This window comes from Pelophylax lessonae (genome assembly GCF_965119305.1).
Source record: "Pelophylax lessonae genome assembly, chromosome: 3".
NCBI classification, from domain to species: domain Eukaryota; kingdom Metazoa; phylum Chordata; class Amphibia; order Anura; family Ranidae; genus Pelophylax; species Pelophylax lessonae.
This window is the reverse complement of record NC_138770.1, coordinates 44,727,180-44,745,505: the sequence shown is the minus strand read 5'-3', so window position 1 is coordinate 44,745,505 and position 18,326 is coordinate 44,727,180. Positions and strand designations below refer to the sequence as shown.

General features: G+C 45.4%; 1 protein-coding gene across 1 annotated transcript in view; it reads right to left on the bottom strand.

The window, feature by feature from the left end:
- Positions 1-6,585: 6,585 nt before the first annotated feature.
- Positions 6,586-18,326, bottom strand: part of LOC309551533 (antigen WC1.1-like) — a 38,187-nt gene continuing 26,446 nt past the window's right edge. The window contains exons 6-7 of the mRNA XM_082252157.1: positions 13,565-13,879; positions 6,586-6,854 (exon numbers count right to left, since the gene is read on the bottom strand). Coding sequence (XP_082108283.1) covers positions 6,838-6,854; positions 13,565-13,879 — 332 coding nt within the window. The 3' untranslated portion in view covers positions 6,586-6,837. The remainder of the gene's footprint in view (positions 6,855-13,564; positions 13,880-18,326) is intronic.

Here is an 18,326-nt window from a genome sequence, read left to right as displayed (position 1 = left end):
CCCACTGTCATACCCTCCACACTCCTCTCCTGTACATACTGTCCACTGTCATACCCTCCACACTCCTCCCCTGTACATACTGCCCACTGTCATACCCTCCTTACTCCTCTCCTGTACATACTGCCCACTGTCATACCCTCCACACTCCTCTCCTGCAAACACTGCTCACTTTCATACCCTTCACATTCCTCTCCTGTACATACTGCCCACTGTCATACCCTCCACACTCCTCTCCTGTACATACTGCCCACTGTCATACCCTCCACACTCCTCTCCTGCACATACTGCTCACTTTCATACCCTTCACATTCCTCTCCTGTACATACTGCCCACTGTCATACCCTCCACACTCCTCTCCTGTACATACTGCTCACTTTCATACCCTTCACATTCCTCTCCTGTACATACTGCCCACTGTCATACCCTCCACACTCCTCTCCTGTACATACAGCCCACTGTCATACCCTCCACACTCCTCTCCTGTACATACTACCCACTGTCATACCCTCCACACTTCTCTCCTGTACATACTGCCCACTGTCATACACTCCACACTCCTCACCTGTACATACTGCCCACTGTCATACCCTCCACACTCCTCTCCTGTACATACTGCCCACTGTCATACCCTCCACACTCCTCTACTGTACATACTGCCCACTGTCATACCCTCCACATTCCTCTCCTGTACATACTGCCCACTGTCATACCCTCCACACTCCTCTCCTGTACATACAGCCCACTGTCATACCCTCCACACTCCTCTCCTGTACATACTGCCCACTGTCATACCCTCCAAACTTCTCTCCTGTACATACTGCCCACTGTCATACACTCCACACTCCTCACCTGTACATACTGCCCACTGTCATACCCTCCACACTCCTCTCCTGCACATACTGCTCACTTTCATACCCTTCACATTCCTCTCCTGTACATACTGCCCACTGTCATACCCTCCACACTCCTCTCCTGTACATACTGCCCACTGTCATACCCTCCACACTCCTCTCCTGTACATACTGCCCACTGTCATACCCTCCACACTCCTCTCCTGTACATACTGCCCACTGTCATACCCTCCTTACTCCTCTCCTGTACATACTGCCCACTGTCATACCCTCCTTACTCCTCTCCTGTACATACTGCCCACTGTCATACCCTCCACACTCCTCTCCTGCACATACTGCTCACTTTCATACCCTTCACATTCCTCTCCTGTACATACTGCCCACTGTCATACCCTCCACACTCCTCTCCTGTACATACTGCCCACTGTCATACCCTCCACACTCCTCTCCTGCACATACTGCTCACTTTCATACCCTTCACATTCCTCTCCTGTACATACTGCCCACTGTCATACCCTCCACACTCCTCTCCTGTACATACAGCCCACTGTCATACCCTCCACACTCCTCTCCTGTACATACTGCCCACTGTCATACCCTCCACACTTCTCTCCTGTACATACTGCCCACTGTCATACACTCCACACTCCTCACCTGTACATACTGCCCACTGTCATACACTCCACACTCCTCACCTGTACATACTGCCCACTGTCATACCCTCCACCCTCTTCTCCTGTACATACTGCCCACTGTCATACCCTCCACACTCCTCTCCTATACATACTGCCCACTGTCATACCCTCCACGCTCCTCTCCTGTACATACTGCCCACTGTCATACACTCCACACACCTCTCTTGTGCCCACTGTCATACCCTTCACATTCCTCTCCTGTACATACTGCCCACTGTCATACCCTCCACGCTCCTCTCCTGTACATAATGCCCACTGTCATATACTCCACACGCCTCTCTTGTGCTGTTTCTCTTCCTCCTGCTGAGACCCACCCTGCTGCGTGACTCTGTCCTCCGCACTCCTCTCCTGTATACACTGCCCACTGTCATACACTCCACACTCTTCTCCTGTATATACTGCCCACTGTCATACCCTTCACCCTCCTCTCCTCTACATACTGCCCACTGTCATACACTCCTCACTCCTCTCCTCTACATACTGCCCACTGTCATACCCTTCACCCTCCTCTCCTCTACATACTGCCCACTGTCATACCCTCCACACTCCTCTCCTCTACATACTGCCCACTGTCATACACTCCACACTCCTCTCCTCTACATACTGCCCACTGTCATAACCTCCACACTCCTCTCCTCTACATACTGCCCACTGTCATACCTTCCACTGTTCTCTGTGGTGATTCATAAGATTATCAGAATAATTCTATAACTGCGGTGTCCTGGCCAGGGTCAGGTTTATAGACCAGTAGGTATAGTAGTAGAGAGGCTCCCAATGGCCAGCAGGATAAGTACACAAGCAGCTCACCCTGGTGCATGACGAGGGCTCAGCGGAGGCGCGGAGTCTAAGGACTAACTGGTATTCACCAGAGCTGCTAATGGTGAACATGGGTTTTGCTGCATGTTAGTACCAGGTCGCGGTCCTCAGAGTCGCGCCACCAGGAAATGAGCAAGCCGGGGGACCAGGCAAATGAATAGTCAGTGAACAAAACAAAGGTTAGCAACAACTGGTTGCAGGTTGAGAGCAAGCGGAGGCATGATCAAGGAACAAGCCAAAGGTTGATAACATATGATAGTGAACATACTGTAGGTATAACTGCAGGTATGAAAAGAAGCTAGATATCGGCTGAAAAGAGCACAATAATCTGGAAAACAGGAATTGCAGAGACATGGCTTATATCAGGAAGTTCATGGGAGGAGCAAAGAGTTCAATGTTCACCAGAAGCAAGATAACAGGCAAGATTGTGCTAAGGGATCATACAGAGGGCTATCCAGCATTTCAGGTGATACAGAGAGAACAGCCAGACACTGCAGAGGTTGCAGGTTCATCCGCACACAGTCATGGAGGATCGTCAGAATTATGAGAAAACCTGCAGGATGATCAGATGTGGGGGAGAGGGTGACTCTGGGTGACAGGTAAGTATTTGGAAGTTGGCACCAATAGAAGTAAGGTCAGTTTTTGCCTTTGGGACTGCTTTCAGGAACTCCTGTTTTTCTGTGGTTAGATCCCGGACCTACCTTTAGACCAGTGTTTCTGAACTTTTTTCAGCCAAGGCACCATTTACAATTATGGACAATTTTAAGGCACCCCATTCTAAAATGTAAAAAACTAAACTAACAGTTTTACCTAATGCGGCAGCATCCAGACATGTAGGACGCCCAGAATTAGAGATGATTTATCTTTACAAAGAAATATACCTTTGGGCACTGGTACTAACTAGTATTCCAACTAACATGACCCCAGTGCTGGTGGAAAGGAGCAAAAAAGGACACCCTCAGGTGCCTGATGTCCTCCCTATCAACCTATGATGTCATCAGTTGTTAGGACACCAGCATCTAGCCGCATGATTGTAATGCTGCAAAATAAAATCCTGTGACTTGGTGTACCAAAAAAGACAGTCCTGACCCACCTGTTGGCACCCCTGAAGAATCCAGAAGGAACTTCAGGGTGCAACGGCACCCTGGTTGAAAAAGGATGTTTTACGTCAGGGATCTCCAAACTTTCTAAACAAAGGGCCAGTTTACTGTCCTTCAGACTTTAGGGGGCCAGATGGTGGCCATTGGGAGTAGAAAAGTTCCTGACATCAGTGGGGAAGGAAATAATGCCCTATAGTTTGTTTCAGTAACTCTGTCTCATCATTGGTGTCAGTAGGGGGAATTGTGCCCTATTGTTGGTGTCACTGGGAAGAATCATGCCCCATCATTAGTGTCATTGGGCCCCAATGTTTGTATCATTCGGCGAAATTGTGCACCATTATTGGTGTCATTGGGCCCCATTGTTGGTCTTGTTGGAAGGAATAGTGCCCCATCTTTGTGTTTCATTAGGCCCCATTGTTTGTGTCATTGGGAGAAATTGTGCCCTAGTATTGGTGTTATTGGGCCCCATTGCTGGTCTCATTGGGAGGAATAGTGCCCCATCATTGGGTGTCATTGGGCCCCATTGTTGGTGTCATTAGGAGAAATTGTGCTTCATCATTGTGGTCACTTGGCCCCATTGTTGGTCCCATTGAAAGGAATAATGCCTCATTACTGGGTATCATTGGGCCCAATTGTTTGTGTCATTGGGATAAAGTGTGCCCCATCATTGGTGTCATTGTACTCTATTGTTGGTCTCATTAGGAGTAATAGTGTCCCATCATTGGGTGTCTTTAGGCCCAATTGTTTGTGTCATTGAGAGAAATTGTGCCCCATCATTGGTGTCATTGGGCCCATGGTTGGTGTCGTTGGGAGAAATTGTGCTCCATCATTGATATTAACAAGAGGAATTGTGCCCCTTCATTGGTTTCAGTGGCGGGAATTATGGCCCCAAAGGCCAGATAAAACCAAGCAAAGGGCCACATCTAGACCTCAGCCGCAATTTGGAGACCACACTGGAGTTAAGCAATGCAGCCAGGTCCAGGACCAGCCTCCAGCTTATTGATTGACAAACTAAGGAGCAGTTGCTCACTGATGAGGTCACCTCTCTTCTCTGCCCCTCGTTCCATCCTGCACTAGGACCTTAATATATCACAGTGCTAGTCTGCCCTACCCAAGCCAAGGACAGGAAGTTATTATAAACAGAGATTTAGGGTCTAATACCAGCTGTATTTAAAAAAACATTTAATATTTTTTATCTCTGCATTCATTTTTACACTGACAACGTGAAGAGATGCTGTAAAGTGTCACACATTATTGTGCGTTGCATTGAGGCAGTTTATTAAAATGAGTAAATTCAACAAAAATGCAACTGTACCAATTTTTAACTGGTTTTTAGAGCACAGTGCAAATGGATGGGTTTTCCACACCACACAAAAAAAATGAAATGTCTATTGTTGGATGTTTGAACATTGTTCCTTCTCTGAAAATATTTATATATAGAACTGTTTCTACCTTGTAGTTATGGAAGTATATTGGTTAATTATGAAAATCTCTCTGTATCGTGCATTGGGGGACCAGTGACATTACTGGTTGGTTGCAGTGTGTTCTTCAGTGTTTAAATCACATCATTTAAATTATACAGCCCAATTGGACTCTGCAACCCCACAACCTCATCATTGGGTGTCAATGGGCCCCATTGTTGGTGTCATTGGGAGAAATTGTGCTTCATCATTGTGGTCACTGGGCCCCATTGTTGGTCACATTGGAAGGAATAGTGCCCCATCACTGGGTATCATTGGGCCCAATTTTTTGTGTCTTTGGGAGAAAGTGTGCCCCATCATTGGTGTCATTGTACCCCATTGTTGGTCTCATTAGGAGGAATAGTGCCCTATCATTGGGTGTCATTGGGCCCCATTGTTGGTATAATTGGGAGAAATTGTGCTTCATTGTTGTGGTCACTGGGTCCCATTGTTGGTCACATTGAAAGGAATAGTGCCCCATCACTGGGTGTCATTGGGCCCAATTGTTTGTGTCTTTGGGAGAAAGTGTGCCTCATCATTGGTGTCATTGTACCCCATTGTTGGTCTCATTAGGAGAAATAGTGCCCCATCATTGGGTGTCATTGGGCCCCATTGTTGGTATAATTGGGAGAAATTGTGCTTCATTGTTGTGGTCACTGGGTCCCATTGTTGGTCACATTGAAAGGAATAGTGCCCCATCATTGGGTGTCATTGGGCCCAATTGTTTGTGTCTTTGGGAGAAAGTGTGCCTCATCATTGGTGTCATTGTACCCCATTGTTGGTCTGATTAGGAGGAATAGTGCCCCCTCATTGGGTGTCATTGGGCCAATTTTTTTGTGTCATTGAGATAAATTGTGCTCCATCAATAGTATCATTGGGCCCATTGTTGGTATCATTGGGATAAATTGTGCTCCCTCATTGATATTAAGGAGAGGAATTTTGCCCCTTCATTGATTTCAGTTGGGGGAATTATGGCTCCAAAGGCCAGATACAAGCATGCAAAGGACCACATCTGGCCCCCGGCCGCAGTTTGGAGACCACTGCTTTGGACCAAACTGGAGTTAAGCAATACAGCCTGGTCCTTCTTTTACAAATACTTTTTCTTTTCCTTTTGGTTGTACTGATACTGTATATCCATGTACAGTATCTCACAAAAGTAAGTACACCCCTCACGTTTTTGTAAATATTTTATCTTTTTTTTTTAATTTTTTTTTATCTTTTCATGTGACAACACTGAAGAAATGACACTTTGCTACAATGTAAAGTAGTGACCTCGGTTTGACACAGTGGGAACTCCATAACTGTATATAATGGGAAGGATGGCCCTTAAACCTTTCCTCACCCTGAAAGTTCACAATACTGCAACAGCAAGGGGGGAAATCATACAAATCATGCAGACAGTGACCGTCCAATGGCTTTTGGAGTGGAAGGGTTGTCCCAAAAGATTGACTCAGAGTTTTTCTGCAGAAATTTTATTTTTGTTGGGTGGCTGTAAGATATAGTATGTAGATATAGGAATAACGGCACTGATCACCTTCTGGATACTGGAGAACTTTAAGTCCCATCATGTCCATTGGCCTCTAGGTGTTACAGCATTCTCCATCCTTCAGAAAGACTGCAGATTACATGGTAGTGCCCCATCATGCTAGAAAATATTTGGACAGAACGCCTTGGAGCACACAGTGACCTATGAGATGCAGATAAAGGTGAGGCTTGGGTGTAAGAAAGACGTTTAAGTCATCAGTTGGTCGCCGCATTTGTACAGCCACCTGTGATTGGAGAATTTCGGATATTTCATTCTCTGTGGCCTGGTAGTCAACTGTTATTGGGGCAGATGTACAGGATGGAAAAATAGAAGAGACGGGGCAATGCTGCAAGGAACACGGAAGAGGCGATTCGTCTGCCTCCCTCTCCGCTAGACCTGCGCCTTTTCTGTGGAAATATATAAAAAAAAGTAACAATTTATAGAAAGTGCCATTATTTATCATTAGTTCATCCATTTTCCAATCTCATCTATCTAAGACTCTGGTGTATAACTGCATACAAGCTCACTTGGTACACTTTATCCATTCATTATAAGGGTAGGTGAGGTCTACATGGACTATGTTGATCTTAGCCTATACCAGAGATGTATAGTAACGAAGTAGAACTACTTAAGTACTGTACTTAAGTACCGAAATGCGGTATCTGTACTTTCCGAGAGTAGAATTTTTTTCTCCTACTTCTACTTTTACTTCACTACATTTTTTCGATGATTTCGATACTTCTACTCAAGTATTTTTTTTTTGTGCTGCATAGTTACTCGTTACTTTTAAAAAAATTACCACTGCCAGAACAGTAGATGGCAGGTTGCATAAAGCTCAAAAAAATGTGTATAATGTCATTTGTAAATCAGCGCATACGAAAATAAAGGCTGTGTATAATAAAAGCTGCTATATCAAATCTTTCCAATAAAAAGAAAATATGAAACAAACAAATAAATGGTGCTACAGCGCTTAAAGTGCATCAAGAAACTACTAACAAACACAGGTTAATCATTTGAATAAATCATTTGAAATAATAAAAACAATATGATGTTCAAACTTTTGACTTATTTCTTTAATAACTACATAACACAGTACTTGTACTTCTACTTTCAGTACTTGAGTAGAAATTTTTTTTCAAAACTACTGGTACTTTTTACTTTTAGTACTTAAGTAGCAAATTTTTTGAAAAAACTACTTGCAATACTTAAGTAAAAAAAATGTTGAATACTTTAGTACTTCTACTTAAGTAACTTTTTCTGCGAGCACTTCCACTTCTACTCAAGTAATTTTTTGATCGAGCACTTGTACTTTTACTCAAGTAGAAATTTCGAGTACTTTATACAAGTCTGGCCTATACCCTCACTTATATACATTACTTGTATACATTATATACATTACATATACATTACATTACACAGTATATACATTACAGTTATTTTTTGCCTTTATTTCTGGATTGTTGGACTATTTTGGTGTATATAATATTTACCTGAGTGATATCCCCCCATGGACCGGCAGGCATGGAAAGCTACTCACTCTCCCCTTCACATCTTTCCAATATGCACTTATCCTGTCTGGGGTAAGAAACCTTACAACCTTGGCAGATATGGTTTGTGCTATTCTTTCTTTCCTACTATATCATGAGGAATGTAAAACCCTATATGAAATAATGTTTATCTTTTACATATACTTTTTCTTTTCTTTTTGGTCGATACTGCTACTGTATATCCATGTACAGTATCTCACAAAAGTGAGTACACCCCTCACATTTTTGTTTATATTTTATTATATCTTTTCATGTGACAACACTGAAGAAATGACACTTTGCTACAATGTAAAGTAGTGAGTGTACAGCTTGTATAACAGTGTAAATTTGCTGTCCCCTCAAAATAACTCAACACACAGCCATTAATGTCTAAACCGCTGGCAACAAAAGTGAGTACACCCCTAAGTGAAAATGTCCCAATTGGGCCCAAAGTGTCAATATTTTGTGTGGCCACCATTTTTTTTCCAGTACTACCTTAACCCTCTTGGGCATGGAGATCACCAGAGCTTCACAGGTTGCCACTGGAGTCCTCTTCCACTCCTCCATGACAACATCACGGAGCTGGTGAATGTTAGACACCTTGCGCTCCTCCACCTTCCATTTGAGGATGCCCCACAGATGCTCAATAGAATTTAGTTCTGGGGACCTGCTTAGCCAGTCCATCACCTTTACCCTCAGCTTCTTTAGCAAGGCAGTGGTCATCTTGGAGGTGTGTTTGGGGTCGTTATCATGTTGGAATACTGCCCTGCGGCCCAGTCTCTGAAGGGAGGGGATCATTCTCTGCTTCAGTATGTCACAGTACATGTTGGCATTCATGGTTCCTTCAATGAACTGTAGCTCCCCAGGGCCGGCAGCACTCATGCAGCCCCAGACCATGACACTCCCACCACCAAGCTTGACTGTAGACAGGACAGACTTGTCTTTGTACTCCTAACCTGGTCGCCGCCACACACGCTTGACACCATCTGAACGAAATAATTTTCCCTTGGTCTCATCAGACCACAGGACATGGTTCCAGTAATCAATGTCCTTAGTCTGCTTGTCTCAGCAAACTGTTTACAGACTTTCTTGTGCATCATCTTTAGAAGAGGCTTCCTTCTGGGACGACAGCCATGCAGACTAATGTGATGCAGTGTGCGGTGTATGGTCTGAGCACTGACAGGCTGACCCCCCACCCCTTCAACCTCTGAAGCAATGCTGGCAGCACTCATATGTCTATTTCCCAAAGACAACCTCTGGATATGACGCTGAGCATGTGCACTCAACTTCATTGGTCGACCATGGCGAGGCCTGTTCTGAGTGGAACCTGTCCTGGTAAACCGCTGTATGGTCTTGGCCACCGTGCTGCAGCTCAGTTTCAGGGTCTTGGCAATCTTCTTATAGACTAGGCCATCTTCATGTAGAGCAACAATTCTTTTTTCAGGTCCTCAGAGAGTTCTTTGCCATGAGGTGCCATGTTGAACTTCCAGTGAACAGTATGAGAGAGTGAGAGCGATAACACCGAATTTAACACACCTGCTCCCCATTCACACCTGAGATCTTGTAACACTAACAAGTCACATGACACCGGGGCGGAAAAATGGCTAATTGGGCCCAATTTGGTTATTTCCATTTAGGGGTGTACTCACTTTTGTTGCCAGCGGTTTAGACATTAATGGGCGCAAGTTGAGTTATTTTGAGGGGACAGCTACGCGGGCGCATTCGCAGACATGATCCTGGAGCTGCCCAGCCAAATGGGCATAGGCGCACAGATGTGCGCATGCGCAGGAATGTTCACCCGAGGCGCGAGCACATGCATTAAGTGTTCTTGGCGTCTTTATGCATATAAAAGGTTGACAGCTTCACTAGGGAAGTGCTGTCTGATCTGCAGTTTCCTCTGTATCCTGTGCCTGTATCTGTTCTTGATCTTATTTAACCCGGCTTTTCTGCCCATCCTGATTCTCTCCAGTCCTGACCTCGGCTTGCCTTTTGACCTTGATTTATCTGCATCTACCTGATTAACTGTTGCCAAACCTCTGCCTGAATTTGACCATTCTTTGCATCCTGTCTCTGATGTTTCGGATCTCCTGTGTATAACCTGGCTTGTTTGACTCTGCACCCATCTTCACATCTTCCTGCATTTGCAACGTGCGTGCATCCGCAGCAGACCAGCACCCTTTACCCCTGCTGCCATCTGCTTCTTTTGTCTGCCAATAAAAGAAGAAACATGCAGGCACTCCTATGCGGCCGCTGTTGCATACCTCAGTGTTCCTTGAACTGGAACAGTACAAGAGGCCTTCCTCTGCTCATCAGACTCTACCACGTGACAGGGTATGGCAGCTCGGTATAATTTTTTACAGCAGGCTATCCTCAATCAAATAAAAGTGGTCCAGGCAGCAGATTCACCACTGGATCACTTTATGGGCGGTGGGAGTGGTGCCCCCCATCCTGCTGCTTCCTGGTCGTTTTGCACGCTTACCGGAGCCGTGAGTAGCGGCAAAAATGATCTGATCTGCTGGAGAGATGGGCAGGAAGTCGAGTGAGGGCAAGATGGCCCCCACTCAACTCTATGCCCTTGGAGGACCGGAGCGACATCTGATGTCACTTCCACCTCTAGGCCTTAAAGCGGAGTTCCGGCCATGAAAACATTTTTTCAATAAACATACCCCCGGGACAGTCAGGGCTAGTACATTCCACAATGGATAGCCTCTGATCTGTCCCGGGTCGCACTTACCTGCAAGAAGAAATACTTACCTTTAAAATTTCTTCTCCAGCGTTGCCATCTCGGATGTGGGCAGCTGAAGCCAGCGCGATCCTCTTCCGCGTCCTCTTCCGTGTCCTCTTCTCCCAGAATGCGCCGGCACCGGCCCCACTCGTCACTTCCGGTGCGGCGCCGCATTCCTCCACAGCTTCTGGGCATGCCCAGAAGCTGTTTAGCAGGGAATGCGGCGCCGCACCGGAAGTGACGAGTGGGGCCGGCGCGTTGATTCCCGGGAGCGATGACGTTCAGCTCCCAGGAATCATTGCAAACCGGAAGTGACGGCGCGGGCCGCGGCTGCAGAGGGAGGAAGTGGAAGAAAGGTGAGTATATTTTTCTACAATAATAAGGTAAGTGAAAAAAAAAAAAAATCGTAACTATCCATTTGCTTTTCAGGTGCCGAAAAGGAAGCGGATGGCCACAAAATCGATTATGTCGATTTTGTGGCCAGAACTCTGCTTTAAAGGGCCTTTTTTTTTGTTTGTGTGTGTAAATGTAAAATTTAATTTTTTTTGTCGGTTTTTAAATCTAAATGTGAGATGTGAGGTCTTTTTGATCCCAGATCTCACAATAAAGAGGACCTGTCATGCTTATTTCTATTACAGGGGATGTTTACATTCCTTGTCATAGGAATAAAAGTGATCAAAATTTTTTTTTAAAGAAACAGTGTAAAAAAAAAAAAAAAAAGTAAAAGAAATAAGAAAAAAGAAAAAAAATGTAAGGAGTCCCGTCTCTCCGAGTTTGTGCGCAGAAGCAAACACATACGTAAGTCGAGCCCACATATGTAAACGATGTTCAAACCGCACATGTGAGGAATCGCCACGATCATTCGATTTATTTAGATATTAATTCTAGCACTAGACCTCCTCTGTAACTCTGATCATGCTAATAATTTTGCATGTGTTCACGCACACGCATATTTGTGCGCATGTGCGAACGTCTATTGCTCACATGCGCACATCTGTTGCTCGTACTGGCGCCAAGAGGGCTATTTAAACTGAGCCTGTGCTGTGCTTCAGTGCTCTCTTGTCCACAGGGTTCCTGTGCATACCTGCTACCTGAAAATATGACTGCCTTGACTTCTCCTGAACTCTGCCTGTATTGATCGCAGCTTACCTTCGACCACGCTTCTGCCTACGCATCTGCACCTGATCAGTCTGCCTGTGTATGACCCAGTTTGTCTGACTTTTGCTGCTGCTGGACTGCCTGCTGCTAGCCCCTGCCTTTGTGCCACTGGTGTCCATCCGGCATTCCTGCTCCGCTGCAAACTACTGACAGTCTCAGCCTGCTCCTGTCTCCTGCTCAATGGTGTCCATACGGCACTCCTGCTACGCTGCAGTCCACTGATGGTCTTCCCCTGCTTGATCCTGACAGTCCGTCCAGCCCAGCTGCCATCAAGACTGATAGGCACTCGTGCTACTCTGCACTCCTGTGCTACCTGTCGGCTCTATCAGGTGCCCCAAGTCAGAGGTGTAAGAGAGGCCTTCCTCATTGTGTCAGGCTCTTCTACCAGGTATGTGACAACCTGGAAACACATGGCTAAATCAGTAAGGTAAATATTTTCCTGTCCCTCTTTACCCACTGGGGACCATATATATCCTGTCTAATACAGGAGGAGTCACCTTAGTGAAAATGATGAACTCTTAGAGCTTCTTGGGATAATAAAACAGCAACATTCTAATTTGCATCTTTTAGAATATGTATGCTAACTCTGCACAATCTACGGCAGACAGAGACATGCAGGAGAGGCAGGGCCGGTGCTTCCACTAGGCAAACTAGGCAGCCGCCTAGGGCGCATTGCCACGTAGGGGCGCAGCCAGGAGACGGCACTCTCTCTCCATCATAAATTCTCCATCATGAATGATTATTGTGAGCTGAGGCGAGGGGCGGAGGTGGGGGGGGGGGAAGAAGGGACATCGGAAGATGCCAAGTGTCTTGGGCAGTGGCGGAACTACCAGTCCCTGGCTTTCCACCACTGTTGGAGGGGCCCCAAAAGGCAAGAAGAGAGCCCCCCAGAGTGCTGTCTGCATGATGATCCTCTTCAGGTGGAGCTGAGCGGCCTTAACCCCGGGCAGGATGTAACTCTCTGCACTGAGCTGGCGGGCAGCCGTTTATTTCCCTGGGTCAGTATTAAGCAGGGAGTGGAGGAGAGTTGAACCTGAGCCAGAGCTCGGCACTGGAAGGCGGAACCTTTACTGGGGCAGAAGCGACGAGACACCAGAATGGTCTGAGGAGGTTGGTGATGAAGGACGTGCGGAGCTCTCTGACTGCTGCTTTTCCCTCCACCAGGAGCCACCGCGTTTAACAGGGGTTTGGGGTCACCAGGTGTGCCATGAGGAATTGGGGTCCCTGGGTGAGCCATGGGGGATTGGGGTCCCCAGGTGTGACACAGAGGAACATCAGGGTCCCCAAATGTGACATGGAAAATATCAGGATCTGACATAGAGGTACATCGGGGTCAGTGGGTATGACAGCATGACATGGAGTAATATTGGGGTCCCAGGGTGACATGGAAAAACATCAAAGTCCCTGGGTGTGACATGGAGGGACATTAGGGTCCCCGGGTTTGAAATGGAGGAATATGGGGGTCAATGGGTATGACAGCATAACATGGAGGAACCATCAGATCAGGGTCACATAGAGGAGTTTTTAACCCCTTCCCTTTTTTTTTGGGGGGGGGGGGCGCAAGTAGCTGGTCTTGCCTAGGGCATAAATTGGTCTAGCACCGGCCCTGAGGAGAGGACAGCTTATATGAAAATGGATGAATATGACTCTCAGGAAATTTGAGGTAGAGGATGAGTTTCATGTACAATGTCTAGAAGTAGTCACTGACCTTCACATATGACAGAGGCATCCTGGGAGTGGACACAAAGGTTCTTCTTGGACATCACGGCCCCACAGCGTGACAGCTCAGTCTCAGTACCATTGCAGAACACCTTCTCCAGCCAGATGTCTCCAGTTCCTGGGCCAAAATGTGCTCCATCGAGTGCCTGAACTGCAGGACCACAGCCAACCTGTCTACACACCACCTCAGCATCAGAGAGGTCCCAGTCCTGGTCACAAACCGTGCCCCATCTCTTCTTATACCAGACCTCTACCCGTCCAGAGCAGGAATGAGGGCCATCCACCAGCCTCACATCCGAGACCCCTACAACAATAATGAATGACATCAACCTTTGACAACAAATAGATAATCCCCCCACCCCCTACCTCCCAAGCGAAGCCAGGCATTATAGTTTGTTCTGGTAATCAATGATGTGGCTGGTGCAGGAAAACATGGATATTTGGCAACTTACTGTTTACTTAGCCCAAAACCCTAATTGCCTAGCTCCTGACCCATAGCTCTCATCACCTAGCCCTTAACTGTCACTATAATCTTAATAATCTAGCCTCATAGTCCCCACTATCAACGGGACCCCTAACTCTTTCCCCAACAATTTATCCAATAACTTTCACTCTAATCCCTAACCCTAACAAACTAAATTCTTAACCCTAACCCCTATCCTTAACAACATGGCCACCAACCCTCACCCCAACAACATATTCCCCAACCTTCACTCTAATCCCTAACCCTAACAAACAAAATCCTTAACCCTAACCCCTATCCTTAACAATATGGCCACCAACACTCACCCTAACGATGTATCCCCTAACCTTCACTCTAATCACTAACCCTAACAAACTAAATCCTTAACCCCTATCCTCAACAATATGGCCACCAACCGTCACCTCAACAACATATCCCGTAACCTTCACTCTAATCCCTAACCCTAACAAACAAAATCCTTAACCCTAACCCCAATCCTTAACAACATGACCACCAACAGTCACCTCAACAACATATTCCCCAACCTTCACTCTAATCCCTAACCCTAACAAACATAATCCTTAACCCTAACCCCTATCCTTAACAACATGACCACCAACCGTCACCCCAACAACATATTCCCCAACCTTCACTCTAATCCCTAAACCTAACAAACTAAATCCTTAACCCTAACCCCTATCCTTAACAACATGACCACCAACCGTCACCTCAACAACATATCCCCTAACCTTCACTCTAATCCCTAACCCTAACAAACAAAATCCTAACCCTAACCCCTATCCTTAACAATATGGTCACCAACACTCACCCTAACAATTTATTCCCTAACCTTCACTCTAATCACTAACCCTAACAAACAAAATCCTTAACCCTAACCCCTATCCTTAACAATATGACCACCAACCGTCACCTCAACAACATACCCCCCAACCTTCACTCTAATCTCTAACCCTAACAAACAAAATCCTTAACCCTAACCCCTATCCTTAACAACATGGCCACCAACACTCACCCTAACGATTTATCCCCTAACCTTCACTCTAATCACTAACCCTAACAAACTAAACCCCTAACCCCTATCCTTAACAACATGGGCACTAACCCTCAACAACATATCCCCTAACCTTCACTCTAATCCCTAACCCTAACAAAGTAAATCCTTAACCCTAACCCCTATCCTTAACAACATGGCCACCAACCCTCACCCCAACAACATATTCCCCAACCTTCACTCTAATCCCTAACCCTAACAAACTAAATCCTTAACCCTAACCCCTATCCTTAACAACATGACCACCAACCGTCACCTCAACAACATATCCCCTAACCTTCACTCTAATCCCTAACCCTAACAAACTAAATCCTTAACCCTAACCCCTATCCTTAACAACATGACCACCAACCGTCACCTCAACAACATATTCCCCAACCTTCACTCTAATCCCTAACCCTAACAAACAAAATCCTTAACCCTAACCCCTATCCTTAACAATATGGCCACCAACACTCACCCTAACGATGTATCCCCTAACCTTCACTCTAATCACTAACCCTAACAAACTAAATCCTTAACCCCTATCCTCAACAATATGGCCACCAACCGTCACCTCAACAACATATCCCGTAACCTTCACTCTAATCCCTAACCCTAACAAACAAAATCCTTAACCCTAACCCCAATCCTTAACAACATGACCACCAACAGTCACCTCAAAAACATATTCCCCAACCTTCACTCTAATCCCTAACCCTAACAAACTAAATCCTTAACCCTAACCCCAATCCTTAACAACATGACCACCAACCGTCACCTCAACAACATATTCCCCAACCTTCACTCTAATCCCTAAACCTAACAAACTAAATCCTTAACCCTAACCCCTATCCTTAACAACATGACCACCAACCGTCACCTCAACAACATATCCCCTAACCTTCACTCTAATCCCTAACCCTAACAAACAAAATCCTAACCCTAACCCCTATCCTTAACAATATGGTCACCAACACTCACCCTAACAATTTATTCCCTAACCTTCACTCTAATCACTAACCCTAACAAACAAAATCCTTAACCCTAACCCCTATCCTTAACAATATGACCACCAACCGTCACCTCAACAACATACCCCCCAACCTTCACTCTAATCTCTAACCCTAACAAACAAAATCCTTAACCCTAACCCCTATCCTTAACAACATGGCCACCAACACTCACCCTAACGATTTATCCCCTAACCTTCACTCTAATCACTAACCCTAACAAACTAAACCCCTAACCCCTATCCTTAACAACATGGGCACTAACCCTCAACAACATATCCCCTAACCTTCACTCTAATCCCTAACCCTAACAAAGTAAATCCTTAACCCTAACCCCTATCCTTAACAACATGGCCACCAACCCTCACCCCAACAACATATTCCCCAACCTTCACTCTAATCCCTAACCCTAACAAACTAAATCCTTAACCCTAACCCCTATCCTTAACAACATGACCACCAACCGTCACCTCAACAACATATCCCCTAACCTTCACTCTAATCCCTAACCCTAACAAACTAAATCCTTAACCCTAACCCCTATCCTTAACAACATGACCACCAACCGTCACCTCAACAACATATTCCCCAACCTTCACTCTAATCCCTAACCCTAACAAACAAAATCCTTAACCCTAACCCCTATCCTTAACAATATGGCCACCAACACTCACCCTAACGATGTATCCCCTAACCTTCACTCTAATCACTAACCCTAACAAACTAAATCCTTAACCCCTATCCTCAACAATATGGCCACCAACCGTCACCTCAACAACATATCCCGTAACCTTCACTCTAATCCCTAACCCTAACAAACAAAATCCTTAACCCTAACCCCAATCCTTAACAACATGACCACCAACAGTCACCTCAAAAACATATTCCCCAACCTTCACTCTAATCCCTAACCCTAACAAACTAAATCCTTAACCCTAACCCCAATCCTTAACAACATGACCACCAACCGTCACCTCAACAACATATTCCCCAACCTTCACTCTAATCCCTAAACCTAACAAACTAAATCCTTAACCCTAACCCCTATCCTTAACAACATGACCACCAACCGTCACCTCAACAACATATCCCCTAACCTTCACTCTAATCCCTAACCCTAACAAACAAAATCCTAACCCTAACCCCTATCCTTAACAATATGACCACCAACCGTCACCTCAACAACATATCCCCTAACCTTCACTCTAATCCCTAACCCTAACAAACTAAATCCTTAACCCTAACCCCTATCCTTAACAATATGGTCACCAACACTCACCCTAACAATTTATTCCCTAACCTTCACTCTAATCACTAACCCTAACAAACAAAATCCTTAACCCTAACCCCTATCCTTAACAATATGACCACCAACCGTCACCTCAACAACATACCCCCCAACCTTCACTCTAATCTCTAACCCTAACAAACAAAATCCTTAACCCTAACCCCTATCCTTAACAACATGGCCACCAACACTCACCCTAACGATTTATCCCCTAACCTTCACTCTAATCACTAACCCTAACAAACTAAACCCCTAACCCCTATCCTTAACAACATGGACACTAACCCTCAACAACATATCCCCTAACCTTCACTCTAATCCCTAACCCTAACAAAGTAAATCCTTAACCCTAACCCCTATCCTTAACAACATGGCCACCAACCCTCACCCCAACAACATATTCCCCAACCTTCACTCTAATCCCTAACCCTAACAAACTAAATCCTTAACCCTAACCCCTATCCTTAACAACATGACCACCAACCGTCACCTCAACAACATATCCCCTAACCTTCACTCTAATCCCTAACCCTAACAAACTAAATCCTTAACCCTAACCCCTATCCTTAACAATATGGCCACCAACACTCGCCCTAACGATTTATCCCCAATACTTCACTCTAATCACTAACCCTAACAAACTAAACCCCTAACCCTTATCCTTAACAATATGGGCACTAACCCTCAACAACCTATCCCCTAACCTTCACTCTAATCCCTAACCTTAACAAACTAAAATCTTACCCCTAATCCCTATTTTTAACAGCATGGCCACTAACCCTCACCCCAAAAACTTATCCCCTAACATTCACTCTAATCCTAACCCTAAGAACCTAAATCCTTAACCCTAACCCCTATCCTTAACAACATGGACCATAACCTTCACCCCCAACAACCTATCCCCTAACCTTCACTCTAATCCCTAACCCTAGAAAA